We start from the raw sequence: 17,703 nt of genomic DNA, 5'->3' as shown, positions 1-17,703 counted from the left end.
TTGTGCCTATTTTTCAGCGTAAACCAATGCAAAAAAAGAACTGCTGTTATTACCCTTTACCTGCACCGGGCAGAATAGACATATTTATGTAAAACAGATTGAAATCTTCCAACAACTAGTCACATTGAGCTGTTCCCTAATCAAGAACTTAGGTTTTAATGAATGGATACAGCATTTTAACTATTAAAAAATAATAAAAATATATTTACTTATTTACACAGCTCAATTTCAAATGATTTCATCAGTTGTCGAAAAAAAATCATACATTACTTTAGTAACAAACAACATTGAAATGAAAAAAACAATTAGTAATAATTTCAAAATATACATGTATATGGTTTTAAAATAAAAGAGTTTTGAAGTCTGAAAAAAAAAAAAAAAACCCCTGCGTGTAATCTGAAGTGACAGCGAATAATACCATGGCAAAAAACAAATTTGATTTTCAGTCAAAATTCAATTTTAATCCAACAAATAATTGGTGAAAATTTGTAGGGAACTAAAGAACTTCATTTTGCAAAGAAAAAATTTTTTCTTCATTTGATCAATTTTCCCTGAATTTTTGTTATTTTTTCAATATTCCCTGATATTTCCCTGATTTTTTCCTGAGTGATAAAGTTCCCTGACTTTTCCCTGATCTGTCCCCACCCTGTATTTTAATTGAGACAGCATACTGATGAATTGCAATAAAGTGAAAAACCACAAAGAAAAAACACCAGAAAAGTAAAACAAAACAATATATTATTCTATGTAATTACTGGCCATTGTATAAATTTACACAACTGATAACACTTCAAATATTACATCCATCCCTAAAATATAACAAAAGCAAGTAACACATCAATTTCAGTTTATGTTTACAGCAGGAGGAGGTTCAGGTATGAGAGAGGAAAAAAAGGCAGTAAGAAAAGTCAGGGGGGAAAATATTTGATTGTTATTGGCAACATCTGGATTTTGAACATGGGGAGGGTCATCTCCATCCATTGCAGCTTCCAACTCATGAGCATCTTGTACATCCTGAAGAAAAGAAAAGTAATACTGATTCTGAATACCATAATAATAATAACAAAACAATAGAATGCATTAGTCACCTGAAATAACTGAAATTAATAATCACTGTTAAAAATGTAACAGTTATTAAAGAAATAGGGCAACAAAAATTTGCTCCAAGGCCAAATTGGAGTCTTTAACAGTATAACAATTTCAATAAGAGATGGTCTATAGCAGGGGTTCCCAATTTTTCTCAATTTGCTACGGTACTCACTTTGGAAACCTTTGGTGTATAGTAAAAAAAAAAAGAGCAAGAATATGAAAATTTGCCATTCGAAAGTTAGAAAGAATATGAAAATTTCCCATTTACAAATTTTGATATTCTTCCTCTTTTTCAATTAAATATTTTCTTCCTCTTAAGTTTATTAAATGGTTCAGTTTAGCTCTAATCATAAACCTTTTGATATAAAAATATTATCTTCTTCGCAGTTTCTATCTTAACACCCCAGCTCTCTGCAGAACTAAAAGAATCATCAAGCATTGAAATATCTGCTTGTTTTTTCTTTTTGGACTAATTACTATACTAATATCGATCATGAAATTTAGTTATACACTATATGACCAAAAATATTTCAAGGACACTTTTTAAAAATTCACATTTTCCAGGATTTTTTAAGAAAAGAGAGACCAATTGCTTTGTAACTTCTTTCACATAAAAGGTATGCTCCAGCTGCCATTTTCAAATAAAAGTTATGCCACCCTTACCTTTCGGTTATCAGCAACAAATTGAGGAAAATAAAACTGGTTTTTGATCATCATTCATTGTAAACAGCTGAGAACAAGCTGTAAATTTCAGAAATTAGTTAGCTTACTATGTACAATTGTTTTAGATATTTTTGAGAAAGTATCGCTCATATTCACGAACATATAAGAATTTCTTTCAAAACTACGAATTTTACTTCAAGGTTTATGGCTCATAATACACAAAGTTTTCGATCAAAGCTTACCGAACTTTCAGAAACATTTGCTTCATACATGATAAGTACAATAGTGAAATTGAAATTAAAATGTTTAAAATTTGATAAAATATGGATATTTAAAGCAATTACTTTTTCCCAGTGCATGCACGAAAGATAGCAAGGTTTAATTTTTTTGAAATGGTAAATGCTTTCACTTCTACCAGATTCTTGTTCAATAGAATAATAGAACAGTATCTTACTATCATTTTCCCCATGTTTCTGTCACTTTTTGTTTTTGCTGAAAAATGGTATTGTGCTGAAAATGTTTTGACTTAATTTTTCATTTGCCCTGGTGTCGTGGAGTCATAACCAGGTTACCAGCAGTCGTTTGATCATTAGCTCTATCTGCAAGTAAGTACTTTAAAAGTTCCACCCATGTCCTCTCACTAACTTTTGCAATAATACGTGACAAAGAAAAGCTGTTGCTGTTCCATTAATTCCCCTAATTTTGATTAATGGTAACTAAACTAATAATGGTAATTCATGATAACACTGGCTAATACTGGTGTTTTACCATACTCATCAATTACCAATCGCATAGCAGGAAAATTTGCATTATTCCAAGCCATTGAAATGTTCAATTATTAAGTTTCAGTAAGATTCCATTGCAGTCCAATTCTGAAATATTCAATACATAAACACCACGTCAGTAAGCAAAAAATATATTTTTTCCAGGTTTCTAAAAAATTTACTTTCGAAAATATTCAAGGTCAAGCAATGATTTTTATGACTTTGAAATATTAAACTCAAATAACCTTGCCAAGTGACGTATCACATGAAAGCCTATTCAAAGAGCTTTAAAAGGACACCTAGTACGACACTCTAGCTCTAACAAAAGTTGAGAAAAATGAATTTTTGTAAGTACCAAATTTTTACTTTTTGCCATTTTTTAGAATACTTCAGAACTCACAAAAAAAAAAAAAAACTAACAGTCAGAAAGTCTAAAAAAAAACAATCTTTTCTATTATTATGTAGGTATACTGCCATGGGCAGGCAAACGGCAGTATCTGCAGAAATGAGTTTTTGAGATATTTGAAGAAATGTGTGTTGGATTCAATACTAACAATAGGGAAATGTTGGAATTAGAAGTTTTTTCGTGCTTTTTTTCCAGTGAAAACCAAAAAATAAAGATTGTACAATAAAGTTAATGTACAACAGATGGCAAAAAAATAAAAAATGAAAAATCTGCAGTTACTGCTTTTTTTTTTACCTACCCACGGCAGTATACCTGAAAGAATTTTTGCATTATTTTTTTCCTATGGATCAGAGTACTAGTTCATTAAAACAAAAACTCAATATCTCTAGTTTCATCAGATCAACGTTGTATTGTGCACATTTTGAGGAAAATGTTGTATTAATACTTTTCAAAACACATTAACGTCTACTAAAATAAAAATCATCTCACCTCATTTGTAATCAGGTCTGGTACATTTGCGGGATTATTAGCATTAGGATCAACATTTGGTCGGTTTCTTTGTCCAATTTGTACTTCTACCTGAACTGCAGGATTTGGCCTCCTAACAAACCAACCTTCATGATACCTGAAAATATTTTTATGGAATTTGAAAAAAAAAAAAAAAAAAAGAAAAGAAAATCTGAAGAAAAAACCACTACATTAATTTTATATCTTAACTCATAAAAGCAAAAAATAGAAGAAGTTACAATAAGCCTTAAAATAACAACTTTATCTTATAATTTAATAAAGATAAGGGACAAATCTACAGCAGAATTATGGTTTATACAGTACATTTTACACGAAGGTAAATAACGCTGATGAAAATAAAGATAAATAGACGTTACAAACTAAAAGTGACCATAGTACTTGAAAACTAAAAGTAGTTTTTAAGAAAGCATACAAGCCATGTGTATTCAATACAATTCTACTCTTTTGGTAGTTGCAACATAACCTGACAAATTGAACTGAGATCAAAGCTACAAGAGAATTCTGCCTATTTTCAAACTAAAAATATATAGCTGGTAAGCAGAAAATAGATTTTTTTTCTCCATAATTACCTATGCTCTTGAACTTCAAAGCATAGTCTTAAAAAAAGTCAACAAATTGCAGTTAGGATTATATAACAAGCAAAAATGAATACTTTTGAGTTCCTACCAATGAGGAAAAAGATTGTTTTTGCTGCAGTTTAGAGTAAAAGAGGATTTCGTGTTGCAGATTTTAGCACTAAACTAAATGTTTATGCCTCTGTGCATCTGCGAGTGATGAAAAGCAACGCATGGGGTCTTGGCTTCGCCAAGCAACCCTAAAGCCCCCGTTGTCAGAGAGGAGCTTTTGAAACCGAACCTCATTTAAAAGCTGTTGGGACGTTAGAGAATGCAGCCGTAGGGCTCTTGTTCCCAATCTTATCTTGCAAGGATATAAACGTATCCTATTCTTGTTATTATTTTTATGCCTAACTTGTAAATAAATTAAATTGTTTGTTTTCATCAACGACTCATCAATGCAGTCATCAAATCTTACAATACAGTCCACTGCCGGAAAAATTGTTTTCCCCTGAGCCAGGCGGCTCCATTGAGTTTGGCCAATTTCTCATCTCAGTATTAGATATAAATCTTAAAATTCAAGGACTATTACTTTCAAAATTGTCAAGGTTTTCATGCATTTGAAAATAAACTGTTTTTTTTTCCACCAAGGACTTTTCATTGCTTTTTAAAATGTACTAACTATAAATATACACGAAAATGTGTTCAATGACATTTACTAGAATCTTTACCAGGAAACCATACGTCAGTGTAATAATGGGAAAAAAATTAATTAATGCAGCATAGTTAAACATGTTTTTTGACATATAAATTAGTTGTCTTCATCCTCTTGCTATCAAACTATAAGGATCTTAAAGTTGGGCAACATTTTAAAGAAAGCTGATAAATTTAGCTAGAAATGATCACTTAAACAGTCATTGGAGCCAGGGCTGTGGAATCAGAATCTGACTGATCTGGGGTAAAGGAGTCGGAGTCCTTAGAAAACATGCCAACTCTGACCTTCTTTTGTTCTTTAGTTTTTACCAACTTCCCTTACATTTTTTAAAAAACTGACGACTATTACAGGTACAAAGGTTCCACTAATAAGAAAATAGCTGTCATTGGCAACTAGTTGGCTTGATTGTTTATTGAACTTTCTGTAATAGCTGCCTGGGCAAAGAACATCTAATTTGCTTATTTTTATAACTTTTTTTAACTACCAGCTGCTGTTAGGAAATGGGATTGTTGCCTAATATTTTCTAAGTATAAGTTCATTTTTAATTTGAAGTTGTCACTTTCAAATAAAAACAATATATTTTTTACTTTGATGAAAAGAAAATTTGTCCTTAAAAACTAAATGACACTGATTGAAATGTAAGAACACGAAATTGATGCTCGTAAATAGAAAAACACATTGGTATCCAAATACGTTTAAACATACTTTGGTTTCAGTAAGAATTTATAAGAATAAAATGTTGCAAAATAAGTACTTAATAAAAATTAAAACCAATATAAACAATTTAATAAAAAGAATCTTGCTTCCAAAAAAAGGATGCTATTACTTAGAATTAACGATTTACATGTAAACAATAGCTTTACACTGACTAATTGACCCTTAAAAAGCAAACAATTCTGAAAACCGTAGGTTCTGATTCCAAGCACCAGCTAAGCAACAAAAAATGCAGCGCCGGATTTAAAACAGAAGTGGGGGCAAGTCACTGCTCGTAGCTTGGATAGAAAATTTTGAGGAGACGGAAAATTAAAATAAGTTTTGGTGCAAAAGTGCAAAAACTTTATAAATGGAATTAAAACTTCAATGTCTGTTCAGGGCGGGGGTGGGGTGGGGGGTTCCCCTTCATTTTATTCTCCCCCCATGAAGAGGGGAAATAGAAAGAGAAATAGTTGGAGTTGGAGTCGGAAGTCTCAAAATCCAGGAATCAGAGTCAGGCATTTTCCTTCTAACTCTGCAGCCCTGGTTGTAGCTTCATTAACATTCAAAGTTATTGACATATTGCTATTTAAAGAACCTTCCATTTCTTGGTGAATTTTGCCATTTTTCTTAAAGTGGCTCCTGACTTTAAGACCTAATATTTATGTAATGGGGACAAGAGCAATGATTTTTGGGTCAAAAAAAAAAAAAAACTGGTTTCCCTACGCTCCTTCAAATGCTACGGATTTAGATTTTTTTCCCTTATTACACATTTGTATGGCTCCCTGGTTTGAACAAAAGTTTGCGACTTTAATTAAAAAGTAGATAAATTATTTAAGCAAATACTTACAAAAATGCTATGATGGCAAAAACAACAACAATCATGAGCCTTTCAGGAGTAGAATAAAAGTAAATGATACTGAATAATATCAAATAGCGACAACAAACAAAGAGGTGATCCAACCAATCTCTGTTTCCCATTTCTTCATTTTCCTCCACATGTGCTCCTTGGGCATTCACCCTTTGATTTTCTGGTCTCTGCCCTTGGTCATCAGGAATGTAACCAGGATTTATTTGCTGAGGTTGAAAACTCGGAACATTGGGAAAAGTAGGATTACTACTAAACAAACCAGGATTTGTGCTGTAATGTAAAAGAAGAGGAACGTTAAAATTTAATAAGAAGTTGCAAAATTGAAAAGTGAAATTCAAATCACAGAAATCCTTACTAATATTATAAATGCAAAATGCAAAAGTGAGAATGTTTGTTCGTAATTCTTTCACATATTAACTACTCATCCCACCATCATGAAATACATTGCTAAACACATGAAATAAACATGCATATACATTGTCAAGGGTATAGAATTGAACATAGGCTACCTTTCACCCAAGAAAAAAGTACCTATGACAAGATTTTTATTCCAATTTTAAAGAAAATCATTAATATGTAACTCATAAAAAAAAAAAAAAAAACATTTGTTTGATTTTTGTAGCATTTTAAAGCCCCTTAAAAGCTGCACAATATGTACTTTACTTGTAGTTTGAGGGATAACTAGATCACTCCCTAATTCTTCATTTAAAGTTGATTCCATATTCTAAATCAAGGCTTATCTTTTTTTTTAAAGTATCCTCTGTAGTTTCTGGACACGGAATTGAAAATAAATTAAGTTAAATTTCTGATTCGCAGCAGACAATATTTTCGTGAAGAAAGGTAACAAAATACAAGTATGTAAAATTTATATAAAAAAAGAGAGTTATCTTTCTTAATAGAATATCGTCTATTTTGAAATCATAGTTATTTGTGGAAAAACGTGTGAAAACTTTTTTTAATTTATACAAAAAGAATAATGGATTTAGTTTTCATGTTTTTCTTAAAAAATTCACAGCGTTTCTGCCAGTTTTAACTGCTTTTGTGGGACACAATAGATTGGCAAAACTCTGTTAATTTGATGTATGTTAGCTTTAGAGTTCCTTTTAGTCTATTTAAATACTTTTCTGAAATTTTCAGAACATAATTCATCAACACATATGCAAATTCATTGAAGAATCATCATTCTAATGACCATGTCAACATGGAAAGATAACACCTGATGCAGGTTAATATCTAAAGATGATTGAAGTTATTGGATTTAAAAAAAATCTAAGAGGTTTAAATTCAAATTTTGAATCAGAACATTGCTCTTTTCTACACATAGAATGGGAAATTTTACTTTGTTTTATGCCTGATTGCTGAACATATGTGACTTGACGCAATTTTTATTTTTGAGATAGACCGTGTAACGCCGGGCAATGCAGCAATTAATAATAACTTTGAAAAGCTCTAAGAAAATTTCGAGATGCCAATGACAATATGCTTATTCTTCTTTAAATCTCTAGCTACATTGTAAAACAATTGAATACAGTATTGTTGGTTTTTATCACTCAAAAAAACATTCATTTTCTCAAACATCTTAAAACATAGCAAGTAGTGTAGTTATACAGTGAAACCTCCGAATAGCGGACAGTCAAGGGACTAGAAGTTTTGTCCGTTATTGGGAGGTGTCCGCTATTAGGAGGAACTACTTAATTTACCTTTTTCAAAGTGGGCTGTTGTTTCCTTTGTAGAACACAATCGAAACAATTGTGAAAGGTTTACTACATTTTACATCAAGCGTAATTAATCTGTTTTTTCTTAATAAAGGTATACTGACAGCACACACTTGTCTTAAAAAGCATTTAATCAATTAAAGTAATCAGTTAAAACAGTTTGACATCTCTTTTTTGCATTACCAACGGCGGCGATTCGGCGGAGCAACCCCCCCCCCCCCAAAAAAAAAAAACTTTTTATGGTTAATTTATTTATTTTATCTCGAGTATCACTATTGCATGATTGACAGTTTTCAATATGACCTTGAATATGGGCAAATCTTTTTCATGTCTAAAAATTAAACAACCCAACGAAACCACGGCGCCATAAAGTCGACTACTACCTGTGCCGGTCTGCTCAATTGCATCTCCCGAGAGCCCCAGTTAGAAAAAGCGCCCAGTTTCCTCTTTTTTATCTTAACTTTTGAATAGTTGTTGTGTACAAAATTCATTAAAATCTTAAGAAAAACGTACGTTAATTGTTAGACTGACATCAGTTTTCAGCTTCAATACTCTCAAAACTAGCCGTTACAAAATTATGACTTTTTTTTCCTTTTTCATTTTTTGCTGCCCGCATAAAGTACCATGCCTTTAAGTTCTTTTTTTTTTCTGCCCCAACTTTTAAGCCCCAATCGCTGCCTCTGCCAATTACCACCCTTTTAATTCCAAGAAACAGTGATAAGGAAATGACAGGTGCGGGGGGAGGGGGGTGGAATATCAGTTGTGGAGGATGAAAAGCTTTGTAAGTAAGGCAAGCAGATACTAAGATATTCTGTGAAAAGAAAAAAAAAAGGGAAGTGCTACGATCGCAAGGGAAATTTTCTGTGAAATAACTGTCCATTATTCGGAGTGTCCGTTATTCAGAGTGAATTACATGGAACGGCCTATATTGAGGGACTGGGACTTGCAAAAATGTCCGTTAATTAGAGGTGTCCGTTATTCGGGAGTGTCCGTTAAGGGAGGTTTCACTGTACTCTTCATCTATTCTACGCACGTTATTTACAACAAGATTTGTACATAACAACATTTAATATTATATGCTCGATTCATAGTTGCGGTTGTAACATTTTCACAAAAATATGTGCCGGTTAATCCAGGAATTTTAAACTTTCGGTTTAATTTCGACATATATTAACACAAGAAACCTTTATGCATCTTCATATAAAGTATCATTTTTTTTAACAATATTTTGTACATTAAAAATAGTAATTTGGAAGTGTTGCGGTCATGGCATAAAAAAGATGCACTTTTACTTTGTAATGCGAAGATCCAATTTTAGTTTTTAAATTAAGCAACAATTTATTAGCTCTTATCCGAAGAAAAAAATTCATTGCCATGTAATTTTTTTTTTTTTTTTACAAATATTCAACCCTGGGTTGCTGTTGTGACAATTCTGTTGCAGGTGTGAAAGGCATGAAATGTAAAAGCACTGCATTGATTTACAGGGATGGTTATTGAACGAAAGCGTTATTATGGTGAAAAGCAACTCAATAAGCATTATTAAATGCATTAATATATACATAAACTGACTCCCTGGGGCATTGAAGATCTCAAAATCATTAAATAATACTATTATAAATTTTGCAATTTTTATGTTTTTAATCAGGATTGTCTTATTGACTACTAAGTAAGAGTCAGAGTTGGATTGGTTTGGGGAAAGGAGTTGGAGTCTTATTTTGCTCAGACATTACAGACCTGATCAGAGCCATGTCCAAGATGGGGGGGGGGGGGTAAACCCCCTCCATTGGGGCAAAAATAATAAAACAAAAGAAGAAATTGTATGTTTGACTTTTATTAGTTCTCATGTGAAAGTTTGTGTGCAGCGCTTCCTTTAAAAAAATAAAACTTTTTTCTGAAGGTTTTTTGCAATTTGCGACTGTTAGAGCTTTACCAACTGGAATAATAGTTTGGAAAACGTATGGTGGAACAATAGCTCAATGATTTGTCACAAAGCCTTAACTGCGCTAATACTGCTTCAGGAGGTTAAGATGGATTTGGCATATGTCGCTACTATGAAGATGCATTAGTGATTGTGTTTCATAATGTTAGTATCTGCAATAAGCTCTTTTCTGTTTAGTTTATTAAACATCATTTCAGAATATAAAACCTGATATACAAGCTGAATTATAAAAGAATATGTGAATAGTTTTTAATACTAATTGCAATTCATCGCACAGAAAGCAAATTTGATTAAAAAGAAGCTTTAAAATGAAAGAAAGGGTGTTTCTGATCCGAAATTTCCAAAAATTTTGGTCTGGCAACATTCTAAAACTGAAAAATTTTACTAAAAAAAAAACCCAACCTTTCAAAATGTTTTTTTTTTTTCAATGATTTTTGTATGCATGTTTGAAGAGTTTTTATGGGGGAGGGGGGTGGATCTTCAGAAAACTTTATTGGATTCTACTTGCACCCCTCAATGAAGATATACTGCAGTCACTTGTACAGCCAGAACTATCCTTTGAGGGGTGAGAGGCAGATACATAACATCTACTGAGAAGGAACATTGGGTATCATTGAAAACAATTCTAAAAAAGAAAATAAGAAAAAAAAACCCAATGCTGCCTCCTATTTGTCAAATTGACTATTCAAAGTGTTCCAAAAAAAAATTTGCTGGTGACTTCCCGCATGAGCGACCGTGCGGGTTGGGGCGCAATATCTATAGTTTGCCAGGGGTGCTAGACCCCATAGTTACACTACTAATAATAATGCAATACTAGAATTGGCAATTTTACATTAAAATTAAAGTTTGTGAGATATTTAATTCCCTCCTCCCCTCGGGTAAAGATTTAGAAGCATTAAAAACCCTCCCTTTATGTAAATGTGGACATGGGCCTTTGGCCTTGATATTATCTAGTCTTCACTCAACTCTTCTAGGAAATTAACAAAAATCAGGTCGTGTATTTAATTATATTTTAAATATTTTTTAAAATAAGTTATTTCTACTTCCTTGGGTGCTCATGTGCACATCTAGAGGAGCCGCCACTGTTGTCTACAGAATTTGTTACAGGTATGCATATAATTTAAAAATAGTGAAAGAGCTCCTTGATGGGAGACTGAGCACCAACATTTTTAAATGGTAAAGCCAATCCACCAATAGTGGTGCCAAATGAGAGAATGAGTGCCAGTCTAGGGAAGAGCACTATAGTTGTAGCAAACATACCCTGGAAGAGATGGAATGCCGTGATTAGGATCTGGATAGACTTCACAATGATCACAAGGAGATAATGTAACCTCACAAGAAAAAAATTGTTACAGGAATCCTTATTGAATATTAATGCTATTTATTCAACATAAAGCCACTTCTAGACTACTTGCTTCAATTAAGTGACTGGAACTGAATGCAACATGCCGCAAGATGCATATGGGTACAAGTACATGTATGAAAAAATATATTCTTTGCAAAATAAAATACAGAAATGTGCTAAAGAGTGGATAAAACTAGGCAACATAATTGAAATTAACAAAAAAAAAATGTGCATTTTATAATGACCTTTTTTCCCCCATGAAGTTCATTGAGTTGGAGTGGAAACAATTTTTACAAACCTTTGCATGTACTGAGCCATGTAATAGGCATACATTTGCTGCATTGCTGCCATTTGAGCAACAAACTGTGGATCACTAGGTAGTTGAGGAAATGCAACTGGCTGTATTGTTCCAGGTTGCAGCAGTGGTGGGAAAGGATTGCTAGAGGGGAAAAAAATATACATTAAATTTCACGTTTCAGAACACAAAAAAATTATAGTTTATAATTACGATGGAAACCTGATCTATCAATAATCCTGAGGATATTCAAAACAAGTGATGAAAATACTGAATGTGGGTCAACACATAATTTCAAATTACATAACCATTTCTATAACACTGTGCATATGGTTGACTAAAAAAATGCCTGTTATTTCACAAACATTTTCTGGGGGAGGGGTGGTAAAGGGTACAAAACCACCAACTTGAAGCATATAAAAAAGCAACAAAATAAAACACTTATGAACATTAACACACTATATTTCTCACCGCAGGGGGCCAGTCTTTTCCCAAGTTGACTCCTATAAAAGACAGGTCTGTTTAATACAAGGGTTACTATGCAAAAAAGATTTTGTACAGAACATTCCTCTAAAAATAAGGAGCTCAATCTGAGTACACCTTTTGAACATTTTGTGAATTTTTATATAATCGACAGAATTCATGTTATTTCAAATGAAAACAAATATTGAAGACTACAGAAATATCACACTTTTTCCAAGGGCTTACTATATTCCATTTTGAGATCACAAATCTTGTTAAGAGTTTGTTTTTACAAAGGTGAACCTTATTAAGTATTCATTTGGAACTCAAAAAAAGACTGAATAATCCAGAGCAAATAATTGATTTGAATTTCTTTAATACTACTTTTGCTTGAAATAAAATATTAAAATTTCAAATAATCATTTAATCTGATGCTTATTCTATAAAATATAATATTACTTAAAAGTTTAAGTTACTTTACCACACCTAAAATAGGGTAACAGCACCTGTAACAGACAAGGGTCCAGTAACAGACAGTCGTAAATTTGAATTTAAATAAGAATTTTAGCCGGGTAAAACTGATTGTAAAAGCACTCGCCCAAGAGTGTGTATGGCTCTCTCGTTCAGCGCACCCCTCGCCAATCCCTCGGCCATAAAAAACCTCTCATGCTCTCGAGGGAGAATGTGGATGAGCCGCTCAGGAAGAAACACGGAAGGAAAGATAAAATGGCGGATGCGAGGGGCTCGCCGAAAAGGCAGTAGCTAAAAATTGGGGGGAAAAGGGAAAAAAGGAAGCCGAAACTGAAAATTCAGGAAAATATAGGAATTATAGGAAAATAGGAACTTTTTCAGAAATATAGGAACGCTGGGATGCCTGTGGTTACCACAAAAGTACTTGCATTCACAAGGTTTTAAATGTCGTAAATTTTGTAATTCCATCGTAATTCAGAAAATTTAAGCCATAGGATTTCTTTTCCTGCAACTTTTCATTCTGTTTACAAAAAATTTGAGAAATTTTCAGATTCAAAAATTTTCAAAATCACAAATATCATCATTTTTGCAAAAATTACGGCTTGCAAAAATAAGTGCTTTTACAGTGTTCATTGCTAATACAAGGTTTCAGCTTACATAATTTTTATAGCAAAACTTTATCGTTTTAACCAGATAGATAAGTCTATAATATATTCATTTTAGTTTTCTTTTTTATATACATTTTCAGAAACTCTGCCTTATTTTTTACTAAATGTCAGAAAAAAAAAACTATTTCTGAAAATTCATATAAAAATAATTTTGATTACTTTAATTGGGGCACAGATGGAACATTCCTGTGTCGTAATTCATTTTCTTCTGTAGCTCTAGAAACTGCATCACCTGAGTTTGTATTGATGGCTTGGGATCTTTGTGTGGTCTGATTTGTAATTTCTTGACTAGAATGAGGAACCTAAAAATAAAGATAATTTACAGAGAAAAGAAAAAATACTTATCATAAAATTGGACAGATAATATTATTAACGTTTGGACTAGTAATATGTAAAATAGTAGATAATGTTATTAACCTATTTGTTCATGTTATTATCTGGCACAGATGATTGAAAACGAAACATTGAAATATAGCTTCCCTTGCTTAAAAATGTTAATAACTCCTTTCATAGTTAATTTGAGCTCTAGAGAAAAACAACAAATAACATTTCCCAATGGTAGTAATTTCAAACTAATACAACAATTTCTTGAAAGAGCCATTTAGAGCAGAAAAAAATGTGATTTAAATTAATACAGTAAACTCCTGATTATCTGCAGAATAGGGGGTCACGGTAACCACGGATATTCCGAATAATAGGTAAAAAACGATACTTATTGTATATAATAACAAAAAAATAGTAATAACACTCACACATACATTTAAATTATAGCTAAAAACATTACTACATTGCATCTACTAACATTAAATATAAAAAAATACAAAAAAACTAAAAGTGAACAATAAAACTATCATAAGTTTTTTAAAAAAAATTGTGAAAAGATCCGCGGATAATCTGACTGCCGATAATCCGATAATTTGGGTGTTTACTTTACTTCTGTTAATTAGCATCCTATGAAGATGAAACTGAGCGATCCAGGATTTTATGGTACCCAGTTTAACCTTCTACTCCTGGCCATTTTGAAGAAGTTAGAGAACATATATATGTAGATACATATGGTCACATTTTAATACCTAAGATTAAATATTATCAAAGTAGCTACCTTTTAAAAAAAACATTACATGCATTTTGCATACCTGACTATATGACTGGAAACTATTTTTGCCGCTACAGACCAGATGGAGAATATGTACAGGAGACTGCTCATCTTCCTAAAGGCAAAATATGAAATACAGTTCAAAAGTTAGAAAAATCAACTTAATAATAACAATAAATGCATAAAAAATCTAAAAATCATCAAATATACAACTCTTTTTTTTTTGGAATGAATAGAAATAGTTTTCCATTCTATTTAAATTAGCACCTGTAAAAGCAAAAAGTTCTTTCAACAAAAAGCAAATTCAACTTTTAATTCATCTAACTGCTTTAAAAGAATTTCTAAGGTGTTCCCGAAACTTTACTTCTTCTGACAAAAGTTTTTGAAGCATTTTTCAGACTTTTTAGATATTTAAAAAAAAAAAAAAAAAACATGTACAGAAATGTTAAACATTGTAAAGAAAAGATGTACGGACTAACTTGACTTAAAACGAGGGATGCATTCCTTGATCTCTTGTGTAAGTCAACATTTTTCGCATAAAAAAGGATTTGTATAAACATTTTGATAAAAATACACTATTATTTTAGTCACTTTTAAACACCCCTCCAATTGTCTTAAATCATTCATAAACTGTATAATACTTCCAACATAAATATTTGGATTTCCTATTTAAAAAAGCTGACACATGTCTGTTGTAATTGGCAAATCAGTGTTTTTTTTAATGTTTTTCTTACTTTAACAAAAATACTATTATAATAATAAAAGACTACCTTTCATTGTAAAAAACTTTATTTTTCTTTCTCATCTTTACTAGATTTAGATCTAATAGCACACTTAGATGCCATTATTTTTAATTAACTTTCACATTCAAAAAAGAAAAAAAATTAAAGAAAAATAGAATGGTTATTTATACACACTAAAAAGGGAGGTTTAGACAAGGACTTTTGCCATGTAGTATGCAAATTTTCAATCTCGGAAAGATAAAAATCAGCCGATTTTTGGAGCAAAATATCTTGATATAACATCTTGGATACAAGCCAAATTTTTAAGTTTTTGTCTACAGAAAGTGTTTTACCAATCAAAAGACAGGGAAATCAGATTTAGCCAAGAAGTCAAGTAGCGTATAGTATGCAGTAATAAAAAAATATAGTAGTAGTAGTAGGATCGACACTAAACAGTTCATCTTCCAATGTGTTTATGTTGTATACATACCATTTTTAATATATACACAGATCATCATTGGGAAACAAACTGCAATGGTGATAACTAAATGAATTATCACAAAAATTATTGATGCTTTTAGTCACAAGTGCAAGGTTCATGCCAATGTAGTTAGAGGCTTAGAGAAAAGAATAATATCCGATTCTCATTGATCAAACAGAGCTGCGCTTTTAAAGGCGATCACTGTGCACTGATTTTTCACATTAAGAAAGTCCTTCTGCTTGAGTAGCTTCTAAAACTCATTCAGCAACAGAAAGTCCGGTTTCATCAGTCAGTGTCAACGAGGTATTTATCTGAAGCTGGATTCGAAGCAAAAACAACTCGTCATAATGAAAGAATAGTTAATTTCATCACAAGAGTAACTCATAAATATAATTCACAAGTTACTTTTGAGTCAACCGATGGTTGTAACCAACAGTAGCAATGATTTGACTTTTGTAACATCTTTTACTTACGTGTCTTAATATATCCTTCAAGTGCAAATGATCATGCAGAAGGCGTCCAGAATAAATAAGTTTCTGTTCTTGAACAATCTAATGAATTCGTAAAGAAAAGAAGAAAAGATCAAAATATTTCAACATAAAAAGAAGATAAAATACAAGCAATAACTTCTCAGAATTGTAATATTATTATAATAATAAAAAAAACAATACTGGTCTATTAGGATAAACTTCAGATAAGTGATTTTTAAGCCTTTTCACAGTCCAATCTAAGTCGCACATCACAACTTGATCATCAATATTTTGGTTGGGAGCCTTTATAACAAGTTGAATCTCCATTGTGACTTCCTGCAACAAAAAGTAAAAGTGATTTGATTAAAAATATTTAACAAAAATTTTCTGCAAATAATTTTTTACAAAAAATTTAGGCAGATACAAGAGAGGGGCGATTGCCCCTGCTTGTGCCGAGATGCAGAAACTCACCTTCGGCATACTTTCGATTTCAAAAGCTTAATTTTAGAGGATCTTTAAAAAATGTTACGAAATAGAGAACTCTCCCCTGGAATGTTTTCAAAATTGTAGTGTTGAAAGCGCAAATGTAGCTTAGGGCTTGGAACTTTGTACAAGAAGTTTTTTAAAAGTAAAAAAAAAAGACGATGTTAGATGATTGGTTCTCTCCAGGAAAATCCAAAAAAGCCCAGTGATACTTATAACAAAAAAAGTGGCAAATACCAAACTGATGATGAGAAACAAGCTCTGAGAGCCCTGTCAGAATGACCCTTGTCAATTCATCAATCCCCAATGAAAATCAAGAGCTTTTTGACAATCATTCATACCATTGCAATATTGCAAGTAACAGCTGCTAGGCAAACTACTCCAAATAAGAATAAACTCCTTGAAAAATAAACACTTCTAATATTTCGCAGTACAACTTAATGTATTACAAATTAGATTTAAGTAAAATGCGTAACGAAAATTCCCGATGAAAGAAAGAGGGATAGGTATCAATGAGACTCGTTGCAGCATTAAATATACTGTGCTAATTGAAAAACATTATCATGCTACAATGCAGACAACTATAACTTGATAGAGAGCAAAAGGTTTTTTTTTTACATTTTCATTTAACTTTTGTTAGCCTTTATGCTAAAATTATACCTATTTCATCCGATATTTATATTTTACACAGAAAGAGAAGAAATATAAATTCAAGCAACCAAGAGTTTTAGTTCGTTATTAGGTAAAATGTGGACAAAGTTGCATCATACTACAATGCTTAACTTTGCTAATACTTCTTACATACCGAATCAATACAAATTTGAGATGCTTTTTCTTCTTTAAGAAAATACCTGTACATTGAGCAGATAAGATTTTTTTATTCTCTTCTGTATTCAAGTTAAAAAAGAAAGACATACCTTTAAATTGGAAGTGGATGTTGTTACGTCAGTTTAATAAAAGTAATTATCCATATCCATTTATTTACATAAGAACCGCTGAACAACACCCATTAAATCATCGGACATTTTTGTTTGTATTCATTTCAGCATCGCAACAATTGCAACTGATGCCAACAATATTAAAAATAATTAACTTTCGCTTTCTACGACAAGTAACTAATCCCAAACTCTACTTGCATAAGTCAAACTTAAATCTTATATCAGGAAGACTAAACTCTTTGCACTCAAAATTTTTGCTGTGACGATTTCAAGTCTAATTTCAAGCGTTGGGTGACATATTTTAATTTTTTGTTATAGCGCTTGTAATTTTATTA

The 17,703-nt window shown here is 31.8% G+C and overlaps 1 protein-coding gene across 1 annotated transcript; it reads right to left on the bottom strand.

The window, feature by feature from the left end:
• Positions 1 to 721: 721 nt before the first annotated feature.
• On the bottom strand, positions 722 to 17,504 carry LOC129233079 (homocysteine-responsive endoplasmic reticulum-resident ubiquitin-like domain member 2 protein). The gene is made up of 9 exons (XM_054867148.1): positions 17,348 to 17,504; positions 16,149 to 16,283; positions 15,951 to 16,028; positions 14,315 to 14,389; positions 13,338 to 13,480; positions 11,581 to 11,721; positions 6,263 to 6,553; positions 3,412 to 3,547; positions 722 to 1,014 (listed from the first exon to the last, which is right to left on the bottom strand). The coding sequence occupies exons 2-9, from the start codon at positions 16,272 to 16,274 to the stop codon at positions 844 to 846; spliced, it is 1,161 nt and encodes a 386-aa protein (XP_054723123.1). The 5' UTR covers positions 16,275 to 16,283; positions 17,348 to 17,504; the 3' UTR covers positions 722 to 843.
• Between the last annotated feature and the right edge of the window lie 199 nt (positions 17,505 to 17,703).

The sequence above is a fragment of the Uloborus diversus genome, chromosome 1 (genome assembly GCF_026930045.1).
Source record: "Uloborus diversus isolate 005 chromosome 1, Udiv.v.3.1, whole genome shotgun sequence".
Classification (NCBI taxonomy): Eukaryota; Metazoa; Arthropoda; class Arachnida; order Araneae; family Uloboridae; genus Uloborus; species Uloborus diversus.
This window is presented reverse-complemented; position numbering and strand designations above follow the sequence as displayed.